General features: G+C 46.8%; 1 protein-coding gene across 1 annotated transcript in view; it reads left to right on the top strand.

Moving 5' to 3' along the window:
• The window catches only part of LOC139579773 (calphotin-like), a 28,073-nt gene extending 5,271 nt beyond the window's left edge, over positions 1 to 22,802 (top strand). The window contains exons 2-7 of the mRNA XM_071408594.1: positions 1,816 to 1,919; positions 10,940 to 11,012; positions 14,242 to 14,699; positions 19,511 to 20,903; positions 21,226 to 21,280; positions 21,590 to 22,802. Of these exons, the coding sequence (XP_071264695.1) occupies positions 1,816 to 1,919; positions 10,940 to 11,012; positions 14,242 to 14,699; positions 19,511 to 20,903; positions 21,226 to 21,269 (2,072 nt within the window). The 3' untranslated portion in view covers positions 21,270 to 21,280; positions 21,590 to 22,802. The remainder of the gene's footprint in view (positions 1 to 1,815; positions 1,920 to 10,939; positions 11,013 to 14,241; positions 14,700 to 19,510; positions 20,904 to 21,225; positions 21,281 to 21,589) is intronic.
• The last annotated feature ends 255 nt before the right edge of the window (positions 22,803 to 23,057 follow it).

Below are 23,057 nucleotides of genomic sequence, written 5' to 3'. Positions count from 1 at the left end.
ACAACAACAATAACAACCCTGGCAGTCTGTTTACTGAAGACTAGGCTACTGCTGTCCACCCAGCCCTACTGGCCATGTGGACCATGCCACCCACACACAACAACCCTGGCAGTCTGTTTACTGAAGACTAGGCTACTGCTGTCCACCCAGCCCTACTGGCCATGTGGACCATGCCACCCACACACAACAACAATAACAACCCATTATGGAGATTTATGATCTTATCTCTATTGCTGCATTTGGGTCTTTCTTTAGTGTCGTCAATATGATGGTTCTGTGGAGATGATTCGGTGTCCTACAGTCTGACAGGGATTTTACATCAGCACTATGCTATTGGCAAAGATTCAAGTGTCGTTAACCCAAATGAAATGTGTTTAGATGGGGAGGGCTTTGGAAAGCAGGACATGTTTCTTGGGGGTTGTCCAATCAAACACAGTATCAGACATAAAACAAGGACTAGAATACATCTGTGTTCAAACACTGTTTGAAATCTTTCAAATACCTTGTTGAGCTTTTGCTCCAGGCTTTTAGGAGCACCAGATGGGTGGGGGTTGGTCCGTCTGTTGGTTCATTAAGCCAGGCAAGCTCAATCAACCACAGAAACTACTAGAAATTATTTCAAATATTATTTGAACCCAGGTCTGGACTAGGATGGACTGGGATAGGTTGGCTAGTTGCATTTAGCTTGGTAGGATCGACTGGGATAGGTTGGCTAGTTGGGTTTTAGCTTGGTAGGATGGACTGGGATTGGTTGGCTAGTCGTGTTTAGCTTGGTAGGACGGACTGGGATTGGTTGGCTAGTCGTGTTTAGCTTGGTAGGACGGACTGGGATTGGTTGGCTAGTTGCGTTTTAGCTTGGTAGGATGAACTGGGATTGGTTGGCTAGTCGTGTTTAGCTTGGTAGGATGGACTGGGATTGGTTGGCTAGTCGTGTTTAGCTTGGTAGGATGAACTGGGATTGGATACTGTCTGAGTAGATGAACAAAAAGTGTACAACTTGCTTTCTGTTCATATATTTACATGCTTTATAGTTTGTATATATGTGTATCTCCCTCTGTATCTACAGTACCAGTCAAAGGTTTGGACACCTACTCATTCAAGGGTTTTTCTTCTATTATTTTCTACATTGTAGAATAATAGTGAAGACATCAAAACTATGAAATAACACACATGGAATCATGTAGTAACCAAAAAAGTGTTAAAAAAATCTGAATATATATTTTAGATTCCTCAAAGTAGCCACCCTTTGCCTTGATCATAGCTTTCCACACTCTTGGCATTCTCTCAACCAGCTTCACCTGGAATACTTTTCCAACAGTCTTGAAGGAGTTCTCATATATACTGAGCACTTGTTGGCTGCTTTTCCTTCACTCTGCGGTCCAACTCATCCCAAACCATCTCAATTGGGTTGAGGTCGGGTGATTGTGGAGGTCACGTCATCTGATGCAGCACTTCATCACTCTCCTTCTTGGTCAAACAGCCCTTATGCAGCCTGGAGGAGTGTTGGGTCTTTGTCCTGTTGAAAAACAAATTATAGTCCAATTAAGCGCCAACCAAATGGGATGGCGTATCGCTGGTTAAGTGTGCCTTGAAATCGAAATAAATCTGTGTCACCAGCAAATCACCATCACACCTCTTCCATGCTTTACGGTGGTGGCTGCTACTTGGAAGAATCTTTCACAGACAGGAACGTGACCATTTTTGGTAAACTGGTCAACCGCCTTTATGACATCTTCATTATCCACAGTCTTTGGTAGCTGTCTCTTCTGGTCCGTCCCCTAACCATGTCCCCCTCTCCACTGTGTCTCCTTACAGTGGTTCCAGTGCGGCAGATGTCCGTCGGGATCCCCGGTGGCTCTGCTACCAACGTGGCGTACGCCGTTCTGTGTGGAGGAGGCCTCACTGCCGCTGTAGTCTACGTAAGTACTGATTCAAGGTCGGTTGTGTGTGTGTACCTAATGTTAAAGGATAAGGCCTGGGCAGTACATGCTGATCCTAGATCAGATTGGTTCCTGAAGGGCACCATCTACTCAGTATTCTACTATTTGAGTATCACCCTAGACACTGATCTTAGGTCAGTTTTTGTTTCCTCCCATAATGGTTAAGGTGATCTGATGAGCAAACACTGATCTGAAGTCTGTGCCTGACGGTTAACTTGAACTAAGCATGCTATATAGTTTACTTTCAAGCATTTTGACATTAAGAACTGATTTTTACTGACTCTTCCCAGATCAGTTTTCCACACTTTAATCCAATGCATAAACATTAGGACACATGATCCCAGGCCAGTGGTTTGGTTCGGGAACAATGACCCCAGGTCAGTGGTTTGATTAGGGAACAATGACCCCAGGCCAGTGGTTTGGTTAGGGAACAATGACCCCAGGCCAGTGGTTTGGTTAGGGAACAATGACCCCAGGCCAGTGGTTTGGTTAGGGAACAATGACCCCAGGCCAGTGGTTTGGTTAGGGAACAATGACCCCAGGTCAGTGGTTTGGTTCGGGAACAATGACCCCAGGCCAGTGGTTTGGTTCGGGAACAATGACCCCAGGTCAGTGGTTTGATTAGGGAACAATGACCCCAGGCCAGTGGTTTGGTTAGGGAACAATGACCCCAGGCCAGTGGTTTGGTTAGGGAACAATGACCCCAGGCCAGTGGTTTGGTTAGGGAACAATGACCCCAGGCCAGTGGTTTGGTTAGGGAACAATGACCCCAGGCCAGTGGTTTGGTTAGGGAACAATGACCCCAGGCCAGTGGTTTGGTTAGGGAACAATGACCCCAGGCCAGTGGTTTGGTTAGGGAACAATGACCCCAGGCCAGTGGTTTGGTTAGGGAACAATGACCCCAGATCAGTGGTTTGGTTAGGGAACAATGACCCCAGGCCAGTGGTTTGGTTAGGGAACAAAGACCCCAGGCTAGTGGTTTGGTTAGGGAACAATGACCCCAGGCTAGTGGTTTGGTTAGGGAACAATGACCCCAGATCAGTGGTTTGGTTAGGGAACAATGACCCCAGATCAGTGGTTTGGTTAGGGAACAATGACCCCAGATCAGTGGTTTGGGAACAATGACCCCAGATCAGTGGTTTGGTTAGGGAACAATGACCCCAGATCAGTGGTTTGGTTAGGGAACAATGACCCCAGGCTAGTGGTTTGGTTAGGGAACAATGACCCCAGATCAGTGGTTTGGTTAGGGAACAATGACCCCAGGCTAGTGGTTTGGTTAGGGAACAATGACCCCAGATCAGTGGTTTGGTTAGGGAACAATGACCCCAGGCTAGTGGTTTGGTTAGGGAACAATGACCCCAGATCAGTGGTTTGGTTAGGGAACAATGACCCCAGGCCAGTGGTTTGGTTAGGGAACAATGACCCCAGGCCAGTGGTTTGGTTAGGGAACAATGACCCCAGGTCAGTGGTTTGGTTAGGGAACAATGACCCCAGGCCAGTGGTTTGGTTAGGGAACAATGACCCCAGATCAGTGGTTTGGTTAGGGAACAATGACCCCAGGCCAGTGGTTTGGTTAGGGAACAATGACCCCAGATCAGTGGTTTGGTTAGGGAACAATGACCCCAGATCAGTGGTTTGGTTAGGGAACAATGACCCCAGGCCAGTGGTTTGGTTAGGGAACAATGGCCCCAGATCAGTGGTTTGGTTAGGGAACAATGCGTAAACATTAGGACACATGACCCCAGGTCAGTGGTTTGGTTAGGGAACAATGACCCCAGGCCAGTGGTTTGGTTAGGGAACAATGACCCCAGGCCAGTGGTTTGGTTAGGGAACAATGACCCCAGGCCAGTGGTTTGGTTAGGGAACAATGACCCCAGATCAGTGGTTTGATTAGGGAACAATGACCCCAGGCCAGTGGTTTGATTAGGGAACAATGACCCCAGATCAGTGGTTTGATTAGGGAACAATGACCCCAGATCAGTGGTTTGATTAGGGAACAATGACCCCAGGCCAGTGGTTTGATTAGGGAACAATGACCCCAGATCAGTGGTTTGGTTAGGGAACAATGACCCCAGATCAGTGGTTTGGTTAGGGAACAATGACCCCAGGCTAGTGGTTTGGTTAGGGAACAATGACCCCAGGCCAGTGGTTTGGTTAGGGAACAATGACCCCAGGCCAGTGGTTTGATTAGGGAACAATGACCCCAGGCCAGTGGATTGGTTAGGGAACAATGACCCCAGGCCAGTGGTTTGATTAGGGAACAATGACCCCAGATCAGTGGTTTGATTAGGGAACAATGACCCCAGGCCAGTGGTTTGGTTAGGGAACAATGACCCCAGGCCAGTGGTTTGGTTAGGGAACAATGACCCCAGGCCAGTGGTTTGGTTAGGGAACAATGACCCCAGATCAGTGGTTTGATTAGGGAACAATGACCCCAGGCCAGTGGTTTGATTAGGGAACAATGACCCCAGATCAGTGGTTTGATTAGGGAACAATGACCCCAGGCCAGTGGTTTGATTAGGGAACAATGACCCCAGATCAGTGGTTTGGTTAGGGAACAATGACCCCAGATCAGTGGTTTGGTTAGGGAACAATGACCCCAGGCTAGTGGTTTGGTTAGGGAACAATGACCCCAGGCCAGTGGTTTGGTTAGGGAACAATGATCCCAGGCCAGTGGTTTGGTTAGGGAACATTGACCCCAGATCAGTGGTTTGGTTAGGGAACAATGTCCCCAGATCAGTGGTTTGGTTAGGGAACAATGACCCCAGATCAGTGGTTTGGTTAGGGAACAATGACCCCAGATCAGTGGTTTGGTTAGGGAACAATGACCCCAGATCAGTGGTTTGGTTAGGGAACAATGACCCCAGGCCAGTGGTTTGGTTAGGGAACAATGACCCCAGATCAGTGGTTTGGTTAGGGAACAATGACCCCAGATCAGTGGTTTGGTTAGGGAACAATGACCCCAGGCCAGTGGTTTGATTAGGGAACAATGACCCCAGATCAGTGGTTTGATTAGGGAACAATGACCCCAGGCCAGTGGTTTGGTTAGGGAACAATGACCCCAGGCCAGTGGTTTGGTTAGGGAACAATGACCCCAGATCAGTGGTTTGGTTAGGGAACAATGACCCCAGATCAGTGGTTTGGTTAGGGAACAATGACCCCAGGCCAGTGGTTTGGTTAGGGAACAATGACCCCAGGCCAGTGGTTTGGTTAGGGAATAATGACCCCAGATCAGTGGTTTGGTTAGGGAACAATGACCCCAGGCCAGTGGTTTGGTTAGGGAACAATGACCCCAGGCCAGTGGTTTGGTTAGGGAACAATGACCCCAGGCTAGTGGTTTGGTTAGGGAACAATGACCCCAGGCCAGTGGTTTGGTTAGGGAACAATGACCCCAGGCCAGTGGTTTGGTTAGGGAACAATGACCCCAGACCAGTGGTTTGGTTAGGGAACAATGACCCCAGGCCAGTGGTTTGATTAGGGAACAATGACCCCAGGCCAGTGGTTTGGTTAGGGAACAATGACCCCAGGCCAGTGGTTTGGTTAGGGAACAATGACCCCAGGCCAGTGGGTTGGTTAGGGAACAATGACCCCAGATCAGTGGTTTGGTTAGGGAACAATGACCCCAGATCAGTGGTTTGGTTAGGGAACAATGACCCCAGGCCAGTGGTTTGGTTAGGGAACAATGACCCCAGGCCAGTGGTTTGGTTAGGGAATAATGACCCCAGGTCAGTGTTTTGGTTAGGGAACAATGACCCCAGGTCAGTGTTTTGGTTAGGGAACAATGACCCCAGGCCAGTGGTTTGGTTAGGGAACAATGACCCCAGGCCAGTGGTTTGGTTAGGGAACAAAGACCCCAGGCCAGTGGTTTGGTTAGGGAACAATGACCCCAGGCCAGTGGTTTGGTTAGGGAACAATGACCCCAGGCCAGTGGTTTGATTAGGGAACAATGACCCCAGGCCAGTGGTTTGGTTAGGGAACAATGATCCCAGGCCAGTGGTTTGGTTAGGGAACAATGACCCCAGGCCAGTGGTTTGGTTAGGGAACAATGACCCCAGGCCAGTGGTTTGGTTAGGGAACAATGACCCCAGGCCAGTGGTTTGGTTAGGGAACAATGACCCCAGGCCAGTGGTTTGGTTAGGGAACAATGACCCCAGGCCAGTGGTTTGGTTAGGGAACAATGACCCCAGGCCAGTGGTTTGGTTAGGGAACAATGACCCCAGGCCAGTGGTTTGGTTAGGGAACAATGACCCCAGGCCAGTGGGTTGGTTAGGGAACAATGACCCCAGATCAGTGGTTTGGTTAGGGAACAATGACCCCAGATCAGTGGTTTGGTTAGGGAACAATGACCCCAGGCCAGTGGTTTGGTTAGGGAACAATGACCCCAGGCCAGTGGTTTGGTTAGGGAACAATGATCCCAGGTCAGTGGTTTGGTTAGGGAATAATGACCCCAGGTCAGTGTTTTGGTTAGGGAACAATGACCCCAGGTCAGTGTTTTGGTTAGGGAACAATGACCCCAGGCCAGTGGTTTGGTTAGGGAACAATGACCCCAGGCCAGTGGTTTGGTTAGGGAACAATGACCCCAGGCCAGTGGTTTGGTTAGGGAACAATGACCCCAGGCCAGTGGTTTGGTTAGGGAACAATGACCCCAGGCCAGTGGTTTGGTTAGGGAACAATGACCCCAGGCCAGTGGTTTGGTTAGGGAACAATGACCCCAGGCCAGTGGTTTGGTTAGGGAACAATGACCCCAGATCAGTGGTTTGGTTAGGGAACAATGACCCCAGGCTAGTGGTTTGGTTAGGGAACAATGACCCCAGGCCAGTGGTTTGGTTAGGGAACAATGACCCCAGGCCAGTGGTTTGGTTAGGGAACAATGACCCCAGGCCAGTGGTTTGGTTAGGGAACAATGACCCCAGATCAGTGGGTTGGTTAGGGAACAATGTGAGGAGTGGCTGCGGACCCCAGCTTTTCTCTGAGCGTTTCTCCTCCGGACTAAAGATGGTATTACGTTCTGCTGGTGTTTATTATCACCTTGACCCTCTACCTGTAGAGAACAGGCTACTCTGGTGAACGGAGGTCAAAGGTTAATAAAGCTTGATCAAAACTGAATGTGTGCAAGATCACATAATGATAGTATTCTACAAGACCCAATATAATAGCATAGTATTACGTCACTGTAGGATGAAAACCCCACCACATTTTTCTCTTACGTGGCTGAAACTCAACAGCACTCGCCTCAACTAGGAACAAAACACAGGTAGGCTATGCTTCAGTTAAACACCTGCTCTATAATTCTCTCACTATAATTCTCTCACGCACAAATATCATACCACCCCCCCCCCCCCCCAAAATGCTAACCTCCCCCTGTAATGTAATGATGAGAGGTTAGCATGTCTTGGGGGTATGATATAAAATGCTAACCTCCCCCTGTAATGTAATGATGAGAGGTTAGCATGTCTTGGGGGTATGATAAAAAATGCTAACCTCCCCCTGTAATGTAATGATGAGAGGTTAGCATGTCTTCGGGGTATGATATAAAATGCTAACCTCCCCCTGTAATGTAATGATGAGAGGTTAGCATGTCTTGGGGGTATGATATAAAATGCTAACCTCCCCCTGTAATTGTAATGATGAGAGGTTAGCATGTCTTGGGAGTATGAAATTGGTGTGTTACTTTCACACTCATCCTTATTTACATTTCATTCAGGATTGTCCGTAATCATGGTAGCATCCACATTACAATATAATATTTTATTCTTATTTATAAGTGACTCTAAAATGACACATTATTTACCATTTTATTTCTATTGGGCACAAAATAATCTGGAACGCAACCAAAACAAAGTAGCATAGTCACAAGTTTGATGTTTGACTACTTTTAACACTCATACAAGTGAAATTCTGCCAAAACTATTGGTCCCCTAAAATGGGGGAGGAGGACTATGTACAAGAAGTGTTGTAATTTCTAAACGGTTCACCAGGTATGGATGAAACTACCCTCCAATTGAAAGCTGACAGTCTGCATTTGAACCTCTAGTCATTTGCATTACAAAGTGCAGGAGTAGAGAGCCAAAACAACAACAAATGTGTCGCTGTCCCAGTACGTTGAGCTCACTGTCCCTGTCCCAATACGTTGAGCTCACTGACCCTGTCCCAATACGTTGAGCTCACTGTCACTGTCCCAATACGTTGAGCTCACTGTCCCTGTCCCAGTACGTTGAGCTCACTGACCCTGTCCCAGTACGTTGAGCTCACTGCCCCTGTCCCAGTACGTTGAGCTCACTGACCCTGTCCCAATACGTTGAGCTCACTGTCACTGTCCCAATACGTTGAGCTCACTGTCCCTGTCCCAATACGTTGAGCTCACTGACCCTGTCCCAGTACGTTGAGCTCACTGTCCCTGTCCCAGTACGTTGAGCTCACTGTCACTGTCCCAGTACGTTGAGCTCACTGTCCCTGTCCCGATACGTTGAGCTCACTGTCCCTGTCCCAATACGTTGAGCTCACTGTCCCTGTCCCAATACGTTGAGCTCACTGTCCCTGTCCCAGTACGTTGAGCTCACTGTCCCTGTCCCAATACGTTGAGCTCACTGTCCCTGTCCCAATACGTTGAGCTCACTGTCCCTGTCCCTGTCCCAGTACGTTGAGCTCACTGTCCCTGTCCCAGTACGTTGAGCTCACTGTCACTGTCCCAGTACGTTGAGCTCACTGTCCCTGTCCCGATACGTTGAGCTCACTGTCCCTGTCCCAATACGTTGAGCTCACTGTCCCTGTCCCAGTACGTTGAGCTCACTGTCCCTGTCCCAGTACGTTGAGCTCACTGTCCCTGTCCCAATACGTTGAGCTCACTGTCCCTGTCCCAATACGTTGAGCTCACTGTCCCTGTCCCTGTCCCAATACGTTGAGCTCACTGTCACTGTCCCAGTACGTTGAGCTCACTGTCACTGTCCCAGTACGTTGAGCTCACTGTCCCTGTCCCAGTACGTTGAGCTCACTGTCACTGTCCCAATACGTTGAGCTCACTGTCCCTGTCCCAGTACGTTGAGCTCACTGTCACTGTCCCAGTACGTTGAGCTCACTGTCACTGTCCCAATACGTTGAGCTCACTGTCACTGTCCCAATACGTTGAGCTCACTGTCACTGTCCCAGTACGTTGAGCTCACTGTCACTGTCCCAATACGTTGAGCTCACTGTCCCTGTCCCTGTCCCAATACGTTGAGCTCACTGTCCCTGTCCCTGTCCCAGTACGTTGAGCTCACTGTCCCTGTCCCTGTCCCAGTACGTTGAGCTCACTGTCCCTGTCCCAGTACGTTGAGCTCACTGTCACTGTCCCAGTACGTTGAGCTCACTGTCCCTGTCCCAGTATGTTGAGCTCACTGTCCCTGTCCCAATACGTTGAGCTCACTGTCCCTGTCCCAATACGTTGAGCTCACTGTCCCTGTCCCAGTACGTTGAGCTCACTGTCCCTGTCCCAATACGTTGAGCTCACTGTCCCTGTCCCAATACGTTGAGCTCACTGTCCCTGTCCCTGTCCCAGTACGTTGAGCTCACTCTCCCTGTCCCAATACGTTGAGCTCACTGTCCCTGTCCCGATACGTTGAGCTCACTGTCCCTGTCCCGATACGTTGAGCTCACTTCCCCTGTCCCAATACGTTGAGCTCACTGTCACTGTCCCAGTACGTTGAGCTCACTGTCACTGTCCCAGTACGTTGAGCTCACTGTCACTGTCCCAGTACGTTGAGCTCACTGTCACTGTCCCAGTACGTTGAGCTCACTGTCCCTGTCCCAGTACGTTGAGCTCACTGTCACTGTCCCAATACGTTGAGCTCACTGTCCCTGTCCCAGTACGTTGAGCTCACTGTCACTGTCCCAGTACGTTGAGCTCACTGTCACTGTCCCAATACGTTGAGCTCACTGTCACTGTCCCAATACGTTGAGCTCACTGTCACTGTCCCAGTACGTTGAGCTCACTGTCACTGTCCCAATACGTTGAGCTCACTGTCACTGTCCCAGTACGTTGAGCTCACTGTCACTGTCCCAATACGTTGAGCTCACTGTCACTGTCCCAGTACGTTGAGCTCACTGTCACTGTCCCAATACGTTGAGCTCACTGTCACTGTCCCAATACGTTGAGCTCACTGTCACTGTCCCAGTACGTTGAGCTCACTGTCCCAGTACGTTGAGCTCACTGTCCCAGTACGTTGAGCTCACTGTCCCTGTCCCAGTACGTTGAGCTCACTGTCCCAGTACGTTGAGCTCACTGTCCCTGTCCCAGTACGTTGAGCTCACTGTCCCTGTCCCAGTACGTTGAGCTCACTGTACAGCCTTGTCCCAATACGTTGAGCTCACTGTACAGCCTTGTCCCAATACGTTGAGCTCACTGTACAGCCTTGTCCCAATACGTTGAGCTCACTGTACAGCCTTGTCCCAGTACGTTGAGCTCACTGTACAGCCATGTCCCAATACGTTGAGCTCACTGTACAGCCATGTCCCAATACGTTGAGCTCACTGTACAGCCTTGTCCCAATACGTTGAGCTCACTGTACAGCCTTGTCCCAATACGTTGAGCTCACTGTACAGCCTTGTCCCAATACGTTGAGCTCACTGTACAGCCTTGTCCCAATACGTTGAGCTCACTGTACAGCCTTGTCCCAATACGTTGAGCTCACAGCCCTGTCCCAATACGTTGAGCTCACTGGCCCTGTCCCAATACGTTGAGCTCACTGTACAGCCTTGTGGTAACTGTTGTCATGGAGAACCCTTACCGTGGTGCTTTTTAAAGACCGTTATACCAGTTCTACAGACAACTGTTGGCAAGGACGTTAGCTTAGTCCACTCCTTTATTTAACACTACACTGTTACTCGCTAGTGCTGAGGGAAGAGAGGATTCAGCTTCTCAACTTAGAGTTTAAGGCAGCCATTTTGAAATGCAGCTAGATTCCCTTTCTGTGTTCTTTTAATTTGGCGTGTCCCTCCAACCTCCGTCTGTCTGTTCCATTCAGGCTTACAAGACAGTGAATGGTGACAGTGAGCGGTACAATGACAGACTCGCCGAGATGAACTTGAGGCCCAAGGGTGAGTACTAAGTAGCCTACTGTCTACACTGCCACACGCTCCACTGATCCACACTCTTGACATTCTACCAATAGACATGAACCATAGAATTTAGAACCATAGAATGTAGAATCCTAGGGGAGTTCTAGAATTTGTACTCTCAGTATTCCAGAATTCCTCATCATAATGGACAAAGTTCTAGTGTCAGTTGGAGAAGGAATGTCTCATCAGAACGTTGAAACCATGACAGTAATGTTTTTGTCCACACTAAGCCTAGCCAAATGTTTTCATTTGGCACGGACCCTGTTTTGGCGCTGCCACTGACATGCCAGCATGGTGGAATGATCACTCTGAATGCTATTAATCTAGACTGTCAGGGCTGATTTCTGTCAGTGATTAATTGACCTGTCGGGGTTCCCGGGCCCTGTGCCCAGATCGCCTGATTGGTCTGTTGTTGGGCTAAGCTCCTTGGTTCACATGGTGTCGCTGGGAGCTCTGATTGGTTCATGTAGAGTCTAGTTTTCTGTTCCTACCTACATTCACCCATCCTTAGTACACTAGTGGCCATACAGTGTATAGACAAACCCTTAACCTATATATATAGACAACGCATGTCATTTTTTCTTTTTGTGTTACAGGCGAGGCAGAGGGGGAAATCTTTTAGCGTGCCTGTGAAAAATGTAGCTTGAATGCTTTAGCAGATCGTGTCTCTCCGGCACTGTGGTGATGGGAATAGAGTGGCGTTTGAGACACTGCTCTAGTCATACCTGGCATGAAACATCTTACAACTTCCTGTCAGAACAAAGCGTAACCAACTGCCATTTCATGCGTTTGTGGTGATGGGAGCCGCCATTTTGTAGGCTTCGCTATTCGATCACATTAACTTTAAATGAAATTCTACACCTCCCCTGATACACCTGGCACTGGTAGCCATTTTGTCATTGCTAGCCAACAAACTTGAAATAATAACTTGGATTTCTACACCTGGCCTACACGTATTCAACCAACTCTACCCCTTTAAACGTTCTAAACTCTCCTTTACCTGTTTCTAAAATAGCTACATAATCTGGACACACTTTGCACACATCTCCACACAGTTCAGACTAAGACATGGGAACTCATTCATTCCCTTCATATCTACCTGTTGCCCTTTTTTCTTTTCTACATTTGCACATCTTTTGGTGTATTCCAAAATGTCCTGGAATGTATGTCCTGACTGCATGTTATGTTTGGATGTTTGCTCATTGCTTAGTCTGTCACAGCTATGTCGCCCAAAGTACCTGACCCCAAGCTCCTCGTCTTCTTATTTATACAGTTTAAAACAAGTTGAGGCTACTGCTGTCATTCCTGGCTAATTAGTTGAGATCTTATCCTTGATTGTGTACTTGGGTATATTTCTACAACAGAATGTGGCTGGACATTTAACTAGTCAGTGGCCAGTTTAAACACCAATACAGACCACTGGCTAATCAGTTGAGATTATCCTTGTTACCTATTATAATGGTTTGTTTATAAAAACAGCTGATTTCAGTTAAGCCTAGTTAACCTTGACCTCTTAACCCTCCTCCAGCTGATCCTTCTGGCTTGTTGTGCGCCCCATGAGGCACCCTATTCCCTATTTAGTGCACTACATTTGACCAGGGCCCATAGGGCTCTGGTCAAAAGTAGTGCACTATGTAGGGAAATGTGGTGCGTCTTGGGATTGTCGCTGTGTCCGATAAGGTTACTAGCCGTCAAACAAATCCTGGCTTCCTCCCTCTGTCCTTGTTCACTCCATTTCTTGCCTCCCCCTGTTAATCATTGACGCCCTTTGACCCGAGATCTGTATGTCATGTCTCCACCCGAACGATGGGAGTTGTTGTCCCAATGGCGCGAAGGCAGGCGACAAGCTTCGGTCCAAAACAAGCCATAGAAACTCATTGGACTTATTTTGGCGAGAGTGACTCTCTGACAATCCTTAAGTTGACACCTAATGAGCTGCAGCTCACCTCTGTGGCATTAACAAGCTGTCAGATCCCATCCTGGATTCCACTATTCCTCGCCGCTCTCTCAAAGCACATTGGAGGAAAGGATCCGAGGTCTTGCCCCTCTGACCTCCCTCCTCCAATGACCTTTGAGGGCATGTAATCAAGGAATTGAGGAATAGGGATTTGACGTTTTTTCAAAGCCACAGGGGTCCTTTACAGCTGAGCAGGCGTCACCAACCTGGTCGGAGCCCTAAACGACGAATGTGGTTTGAGTTGTCTTTGGTCGACTCTGAGTTCAACTCAGGATGACTGCTGACACGAATGTGGCTCACCTTTTTTAGCCAGCTACACTTCTATGCCAATGAATCCTTCAGAACTACCTTGCACCGGGCAGGCTAACTCTACTGATCCTGAATGAAGCGTTAAAGCCGTGAGTTGAGGACCAAGTAGATCTCCTCCCTCTGAATGGATAATTTCTTTATTCTCCATGTTTGAGGAAGACGACTGACTCAATATTTTATTAATCAACTGTTCTTGTGTTAAAAGTTGCAATCAAATACATATGACAACAAAACAATGAGTGACTGAAACTTCACATGCGGTATAACGTTCCTAATACAATGATTTTAGGACTGGGGGGGGGGGGGGGGAAAGGGACTAAGAACACCGAAGAAACAATGTGTGTGAGACTGTACTTCTAATAGCCCATTCCACACCATAGTCTGCTGAAGGGGGATTTTTTTTGTTTCAATTTGATTTAGTCAAGAATAAAAATGTGTCACTCTGGCACATGTATTGATGTTTCAGCATTGTCCATGACGAGTTCGGTGTTGGACTAGCCATGTAGTTACAAGCCTGGCATGAGCAGGCTCGAGGAAGTGACGGGTGCACAGTCAATATCTACCTTCGCTAACTGAAGCTAGCTCATTTCAGAGAAGCCTGAGTACATCTAGCGACATTCGTAGTATACGCCTCAGGGGTTTCCAGAGGGTTCAAAGGTCAAACTGCATCACACATTAAAAGGTCGTTAACTGCTTAGCAGAGGTCTAATAACTGAAAGCAGTTTAAACTTCATTTAGTGTTTTTCTCCATATTGGATCCACCTTTCCTTTTGTTCCTGATCAGGATATTTTCTACCCAGGGACCAGACCACATGGTACAATTTAGAATCTGTCTTTTGGGGATTGATGTTGGAATTGGACAAAACCCTGTAGGGAGGGATGAGAACGTGTCCTCACCTTTCTCTCTATTCCACTTCTCTCTCTCGCGCCATCTCCTTCCAGAAGCAGCACCAGCAGCAGAGGAAGCAGCACCAGCAGCAGAGGAAGCAGCACCAGCAGCAGAGGAAGCAGCACCAGCAGAAGAGGAAGTAGAATCCCCAGAAGAACCGGCACCAGTAGAAGCAGAGGTGTTAGCCGAGGTGGTCGCTGAGACAGCCGCCGTCGAGGAGGCGCCTACAGCAGCAGAGGAAGTCGTAGCAGAGGTCGCCGCCGAATCCGTTGCCGTCGTAGAGGCGGTTGCAGAGGTTGCTGCGGAACCAGAGGTCGTCGCAGTTGAGGAGGCGCCCGCAGTGGAAGTTGCGGAAGAAGCTGCCCCGGAGGCTGTCGCAGAGGCGGCTCCTGGCGTCGTGGAAGAGGACGTTGCCGCGGAGGCCGCGGGTGAGGAAGTTGTGGCCGAAGTAGTGGCCGAGACGGCTCCCACCGCCCCTGAGGCAGAAGTGGCCCCTGCCGCCGAGGTGGCAGCATAAGGGGTCAGAGTTGAAAGGTCAACCTAGAGGGGTGTGTTTAGCTGTGGTGTGTCCCTCTTACTACTACCCCCCCCAACCCTACACCTGACACCCCCCCACACCCTATTCCCTATGTAGTGCACTACTTTCCCTGGTTTAAAGTAGCACCCTACGTATGGAATAGGGTTCCTTTTTGTATCACAGCCCCCTATCTGCTAGCACATGGTACAATAAGAAGCAGGAGGTGGACTATGTTCTGTTAAAGAACACTTTAGTTAGGTATGATGTCATGGTGACAGGGACAGCTGTCTCTTCTCATTCTGACTCCTTTACACCACAGCTAAATACAGAGCCGTTTCAGGTTTTTAAATAATACCGGTCTATTTGTCAAGCAATATGGTCGTATTTATCAATGGGGACAGGAGGTTATTTTTTCTGGTCGGATCATGGTTGTTGGGGAAAACTCCTGGCTCTGTTTTTCTGAGGAGTTCCTAGGTGTTAAAGGGGATGTAAAGGGAGATATTGGATTTATGATGGTACATGTTGTCCTGATCCACAAACCTATGTGCCTCTGAAATGGCACCCTATTCCCTATATAGGGCCCATAGGCTCTGGTCAAAAGTAGTACATTGTCACTATATAGGGAATAGGTTGCCATTTTTGGACACTTCTAATGTAAAGTTTTCCCAAGTGGCCCTTAGAATTCAGGACAGAAAATGGCACCTTCTTTTTCCTTCACTTCTGTCTGAATGACTTTGTCCCTTAAGATTCCAGATGGATTGAGGAGTTCTACATCATGTCAGTCTGCTATCTTGGCTCTATTCAAGTTTGCACTCCATTTTGACGATGCGTTGAACGTGCTCCAAATTCAGATTGAAAGGAAGGTCATGTGATGAACCTCGAGACGATAAGCACTTCAAGCAGCTTAAATGGTTATTATGCAAGTAATAAATATACCAGTCAGAGAAGCATTTTGAACTGCATCTTATTGTGAAATGTGACCAAAAACCTGCTTCCTCCTTCCTGCTCTCTCCTCCTGTAAGTGCTGCTCACACCTCTCCCTGGGATAAGCTCTAGAAGGATTAGTCGGTGATGTCATAAAGCTCCGTGTTCCAGTGCCCAAATGGAACTCCCAGTGATTGGAACGTTGGGGAACAATTGGATCAGTTGGTTCTCTGTGTCCTCACTGATCTCTTTATGACATCGTCTCTGTCTGATCCTTCTTAGCACATCCTAGACACTGTGCCAGGGAGAAGTCTGCCCCCACCAAGCACCGATAAGGGATCAGTTCCCCCTTGCCCCCAATGCTGAGCAAATAGGGCTGCAACCAGTGGTTCAGGAAGTGGATTCTCAATCCTCAAAATCCTTAGTGGTATCAAATACTAGCAATATTACTGTGCAACGTAGACGTTCTATTTCAACCGAATTTGCAAAACAATGTCTTACGTTGATGTAGTGTCCTTCAGTTATGAATGTTTAAACCTCTGAGAAATCTCGTTTGTACTGTCAGTTTGTTTCAAAGAGCACCAAAGCCGACACTAACCATGGAGCCTCGCGGTCTGTATCGTCCAATCAGAGCAGATACAATTCACGTGATCTGTTAGCGCCACATGATGTGGCATCGAACAGATGACGTAACTTGGATCTGCTCTGTGATTGGAAGATACTACAGCTATCGCTTACCATCATGTGTTCACTAACAAACCACATGACTTGTATTCTGCTCTGTGATTGGATGATACAGACCGCAATGCTGTAGGATATGAGTAGTTTGCCCCCCCCTAACTCTGGTACACTTTTATAAAAACATTTTAAAGCCTTTCTAATCTTTTCAATTATTGGTTCATCCTGGAGATTTGTGTAGCTATTCATCATTTGAAACCACGATAAGCATCATGTATTTTAAACAAGTGTTTATACAAAGAATGTGTGGCCCTATCAGTTCCTGGAACCATAACCGTGGAAAGAGGGGCGCGGCCCGTTGCAGCCCTAGGAGTTGTTTAATTAAAAGCGGGTCTTGGATAAGTGCTTGGTGGGAAGTGACTTCCACTAAAATGCACCTTTTTACCTGTTGTTTACAGAACCTGAGCCTCTACCTTCAACTTCAAACCTCACGTAACAAACTGTAGTCGTGATTTTCTTCTTTACCTGCCTTACCTCCTAGTGGAGCACCTAGTGGAACGTTTTATCTAGAAGAGTCCACAACTAGTTTAATCAACCAACACTCAAGTTTGCCTTGTAACCACGGTGACTGACACACAAACCAGCCAGGACTTCCATGATGTAATGAAGCTGTCCAGGACGCTGCCCCCCAGGCTGCATCCCAAATGATTCCCTGTATTTAACCTTTATTTAACTAGGCAAGTCAGTTAAGAACAAATTCTTATTTACAATGACGGCCTACCCCGGCCAAACCCTCCCCTAACCCGGATGACGCTGGGCTCTATATAGTGCGCTACGTTTCACCAGAGCCCTATGGTGTGGCCTATTGGCCCTGGTTAAAACTAGTGCGCTTTATAGGGAATAGGGTTCCATTTGTGATGCAGACATACATTCTACTACTAATACTGTCACACTAAGTGTTTTTTTTCCCTTCAGCCAGCCAATCATTCACCACCATCTCTCAATAGAACTTCAAAAAGTCCAAGCCGTTTTGTTCATTTAGTTTATTTGCGTGCGCCGATGCTGTTACAAGTCTTTGTCTTTTTATTTCCTAACTGTGAAAGGTTTAACATTAAGGGAACATTTTATAATAACAATTTCTCTTCAACATTGCTGTTCTATTCCTCTCCGATCCGTCGACGTTGGAAATGTTGTACTGTCTGGAGATGGCCGCCACGGGCCAACTAATAATGCACCATTGTTGACAACTTTAAGGAGATGTTTTATAAAGTATCAGTGAAGAAGTAATTCAGGAAGCTACAAGTCCTTCAATAAAGACGTTGTCAGTTACTTCTATGGTCCATTTCTTCTACTGCGTCCATTTCTTCTATTGTATTACCCTCACGTGTGTAATAAACACTATTGCTGCGTTTTGTCTAACGTTTTTATCCAAATAGAAATGACCATTTCAGATTTTACTGCTTTTTTTTTTTTACAAAACATTTGCATATTAGGTCAGATTCTGAACAGAACAAATGATTAAACAATTTTCCAGGAATCTATTTTTATTTATAAAAAAACGATCTAAGCCTAACCTACACATTATGGGACGGCAGGCTTTGTTAAACATTTACCAGTTATGTTGAACCTATAGTTCCCACACCCACCCATCCATAACATAGAACTCCGCTAGTCTAGACATACCCATTGCCGTACATTGCTTTTAGTTTAGTCATGGGTTTAGGTAGCAGTTGGATATTCCTTTTATGATCATCTATATCAGGTGCCTCAATGCCATGTTCATGCTCCCGTGTGTATTGAAAGGTTTTGTGTCTGTGTGTGATATTTTATCTCAGAATAGACACTATCTTGTACCATATTTCAGAATTCTCTAGTCTCTGTGCCTGTCAGGCTTCCAACCCAGAACTGGTACAAACTGGTGTGTAGCCACAGCAGCAGATTGATTTGACAGGTCTGGCTCTACGGGTTTTACAACCATCAAAGCAAATATAAAAACACTAAACCATGATTAGTTATTAAATAACATTCACCTTCTGTATGCTTTGTCTTTATGATGCGTTTAGTATAATGGTACTTGGCATGAATTGCTTTCTAGTTTTTAATTTGTAGGCTCGTTAAAGTAGTGTACGAATACCAGGCTGTACTTAAAAAGCAGTCAGACTACCGGCAGTTGATCAACACTGTCCAATGGCCTTAGGCCCTGTGCACATCCAAACACGACCAGGAACTGGATGGAATGAACAGTTCAGAGAACTAAATGGATCCGTACACACTTGGCTACTCCCGAAGTGGGGTGTTTATCAGTCATAACATGCCAGCCTGTAGTAGGGTCTTTATCAGTCATAACATGCCAGCCTGTAGTAGGGTCTTTATCAACAAACCTCCAGGTTTTTATCCACACTACACAGACAAGGGGCATGACATGGCTGCTGGACTAGTCCCATGTGTTAGACTCCCCCCTGATGGTCACGTGCAGAATGATGTCAAGGTATGTCATCCTGAGCCCTGAGGTGAATGGAAGGTAAGTACAGTAGACGGTAAACAATGTTTTAATTACTTTAATAAAGATTGAATCTTCCCAGAATGTTATTACTTCACACATGATTTGATATCTGTAAATAAATGACCCCTATCAATATGTAGGCTGTTTGTAAGACCGTGGTACAGGCCTACATAGATACCATTACAGTACAATACACTTTTCCTTACATAAAAAACAAACGTTTAGGTTAGTTGATGTCTATAGAGTTGATAAAATGCCAATATGCGATTCTCTGTGGAAGAAGATACTAGACTACTGTAATACAATAACACCATCGCCCACATCTGACATGGTTACTCTATGTAGGTTGACTGATTTAGTATGGTATCTGTTGTAACACACCCACATCTAACATGGTTACTCTGTGAAGCTTGTGACTGATTTAGTATGGTGTCTGTTGTAACAATAACACACCCATATCTGACATGGTTACTCTATGTGAAGCTTGTGACTGATTTAGTATGGTGTCTGTTGTAACAATAACACACCCACATCTGACATGGTTACTCTATGTAGGTTGACTGATTTAGTATGGTGTCTGCTGATCTGCGCCTTCCTTTGTATATACAATATTTTTGTAAATACTTTTCTGAAAAGCTCACAAGTGTTTCTGCAGTATACAGGCAGCCTTTTTGTCTTTCTTGCATGACTGACATGACTGTTGCTTCTCTTTTTAGATGCTGTGTCTGACATCACGTCTGCCTCCATGAAGCTCCTGGTCAGCTCTGAGATCGCTGCTGCCTCGGTTAGCGAGAGGAGGCTCATGCCCGCCGTCCAACACATAGAAGACCGGACTGAAGAATCCTCACTCGCTCCCACCGAGGACATTCTAGAACCCCTGGAGGTTCCTGAAGCTAAGGTAGAGGAGGAAGTATCCGTGGAGGGGGAAGTGGCAGTAGAAGCACCAGCTGAAGACGCAGAAGCAGCTGTCGTGGAAACTGAAGAGCCCAAACCAGAAGAGGAGGTTGTTGTTGCTGTCCCTGATGTCACAGAGGAAGTGGTTGCTGAGGCGACCCCTGAGCCAGAGGAAGTAGTTCCGGTCGCCGTAGAGGAGGCTCCAGCTGCTGTTGCAGAGGAGGAGACGGCTGCACCTCCCCTAGAGGCCCCAGAGCTCCCTGCCGCTGTGGAAGTACCTGAGGCTGAGGCTTCTGCCGCTGTGGAAGTACCTGAGGCTCCTGCCGCTGTGGAAGTACCTGAGGCTTCTGCCGCTGTGGAAGTACCTGAGGCTTCTGCCGCTGTGGAAGTACCTGAGGCTTCTGCCGCTGTGGAAGTACCTGAGGCTTCTGCCGCTGTGGAAGTACCTGAGGCTTCTGCCGCTGTGGAAGTACCTGAGGCTTCTGCCGCTGTGGAAGTACCTGAGGCTTCTGCCGCTGTGGAAGTACCTGAGGCTTCTGCCGCTGTGGAAGTACCTGAGGCTGAGGCTTCTGCCGCTGTGGAAGTACCTGAGGCTTCTGCCGCTGTGGAAGTACCTGAGGCTTCTGCCGCTGTGGATGTACCTGAGGCTTCAGCCGAGGAGGGACCAATAGTAGAAGCACCAGCAGTAGAGGAATTTTCCCCAGAAGAGGCTGCCCCAGTCGAAGAGGCAGCGCCAGTTGAGGCAGAGGTACCTGCAGCCGAAGAGGTAGCAGTAGTAGAGGATGCTGCCCCAGTGGAGGAAGCCCCAGAGATGGAGGAACCAGCAGCAGAGGAACCACCAGCGGCAAAGGAGGCTGTGGAGACAGCCCAAATGTCTGAGGATGAGTCGCTCGTCGTGGAGGCGGCGATGCTGGCAGCAGCCTCAGCCCTGGATGTCGTGGCAGTGGAGGCGAAGGCAGCCCCGGCTGAGGAAGTCAAGGAGGCCCTCTTCACGTCATGCCACCCTGCTTCTGAGGCTGTCCCAGTTGAGGCTGCTGTGGCAGTCACCCCCGTGGAAGTTGTAGAGGCTGCATCTGTGGTGGAAGTAGAGGCTCCCCCTGCTGGTGTGGAGGAGGCAGTGGAGGTGACCGCGGAGGAGTGTGCCTCCGATTGGCCTGCTGAGGTGACCGCAGAGGCAGTGGAGGAAGCCAAGGTGGAAGGTAAGTCAGATCTCTACACTCTTTATTTCTTATGTGGGATTTTTAGTGTAGTTATTTTTGTTGTTGTTTTTGCATATATTTAGAGTTAGGAAAAGGCAGACAATTTAGATAAATATATTGCTTGTTTTCTTTGAGTAAAGGGCCCTTTGGTCACAAACAACAGAGGACATGTTTAATTTTTATAATATTATTAATTAGGATAAGAAACAAATGTAAGACCCCAACCAATACCACATATAATACAATACCTACTGTGGCCAACATATAGTAGATTCTCCCTAAACTCTGTCCCGTTTCTGTCCCACCTCTACTATGCCAACAGGAGAGACTGCCAGGCCAGTAAAGAGGTCCTGCTCAGTGATGTAATAGTACAGAAGGTAAATAGAATGACACGAGCATAGAACTAGAATTAGAACTAGGACAACAGACTCTAAGCAACATTCCATTTGAATGTTTGATCATGGCATTAGAATTCTGTGCCCCTTCAGAATTCCGTACATTCCGACTGACATTGTTTTCAGAGCTACTGTATGTCTGCTCAATGTAATCTAATTCTATGGACAGAACACATTGGTCCCAGCGAGCTAGTAGTTGCTAATGCTTGCATGTTGCATTACACATTGGATTAGTTGCTAGGAAGGATACATGGATTTTCACTAAATACTGTTATTCTTTTTCCTCCCCAGGTGCACAGAGTATGAGCCTGATGTTGCTGACAGCCCAGTCCTGACTGGAGACCAGCGAGATGTGCCTTCTGGAACAGTCAACACCCGCAGCTGTCAATCAAACAGGACGATCAACATAAAACACACACAGAATTAGAACTGGTTGGAATTTTATTCTATAATTATATTAAACTAATTATATTTAAATGTTGTCTAATGACAACAGTTGTCAACCTGGTAACTACATTCCAGGTTCTCACTCCGTTTCTTGGTCTTGTATTATCCCTATCCATGGTGAGGTGACACTTCTGTAAGGGTTTGAAGTCTGACTTTATTCCTAGGGTTCAGACCCAAATGGCACCTTATACCCTATATAGTGCACTACTTTTGACCAGGGCCCGTAGGGGAATAGGGTGCCATTTGGGACGGACTTCAACTATTTCTCAGTACCACCCTGTTCCCCAGGGTGCCACTGTTACCAAGCTGACCAAGACCACTTGAATGTATTTGAAGTTACTTGATAAATGATCGTGTACTTGACATTGCCTAATGAATTCTGACTGTATTTTCTTTGATTCAATGAAATAAGATCTGAATTGGTGTATTAAACAGTCGGCTATTAGACAACGTCTAGATAATTGTGATCTTCAAAGACTGTTGGGTTAGTTCTGCATGGAGTTTTTTTATTCAATCAGGGAATATCTAGACTGTTGGTAGACAGTATTGTACTCATGTGATGTAAAAATAAAATGTATTTTTCAGTCAATAACAATGTAAAAGCTTTGCGGGTGGGTTTGGTGGTGGGGTGGTTGTGTGTGTGACACAGTATGGAAAGACTAGTTGTCCAAACTATCCTGTAGTTATATATTCATGTTGCATGTGTATATTTTGTATAGAAAGACTAGTTTGAAGGTCGAAACTAACACTATCCTGTCATTTATTTAAGTCATTATGTAATTACTAAAAAAGGTACTATGATGTCATACTCAGAAACGTGTCATATGTTGTATTTCTAAATTAAATGGAGCTGTAAGCTTATTCAGAATGAACAAGTGGACTGTAAACTTTTGACTTTGAACTTCATTGACATGATTCCATATCTAATTATGAGATTCAATTTGGAGAGCACTTTTTTTAATGGATGAAATGATCAATTCAATAATTGTTTTATGTATAGTATCTGTTATTGTAAAGACTATAATTCTTTGTAAATAAATAAAGGTGATTTAAAGTGTTTGGTTGGCAATGTAATTATTGTGATGTTTTTGTATACTACAGGATAAAACCACAACATTTTGGACAGTAGATGGAGCTCAATACTTCCATTCAGTCTCCTTCAATCCGTTTGAATGGGTAACAGTCTCCTTCAATCCGTTTGAATGGGTAACAGTCTCCTTCAATCCGTTTGAATGGGTAACAGTCTCCTTCAATCCGTTTGAATGGGTAACAGTCTCCTTCAATCCGTTTGAATGGGTAACAGTCTCCTTCA

The sequence above is a fragment of the Salvelinus alpinus genome, chromosome 6 (genome assembly GCF_045679555.1).
Source record: "Salvelinus alpinus chromosome 6, SLU_Salpinus.1, whole genome shotgun sequence".
Taxonomy (NCBI): domain Eukaryota; kingdom Metazoa; phylum Chordata; class Actinopteri; order Salmoniformes; family Salmonidae; genus Salvelinus; species Salvelinus alpinus.
Note: the sequence above shows the minus strand (reverse complement) of the source record. Positions and strands in the feature narration are given on the sequence as shown.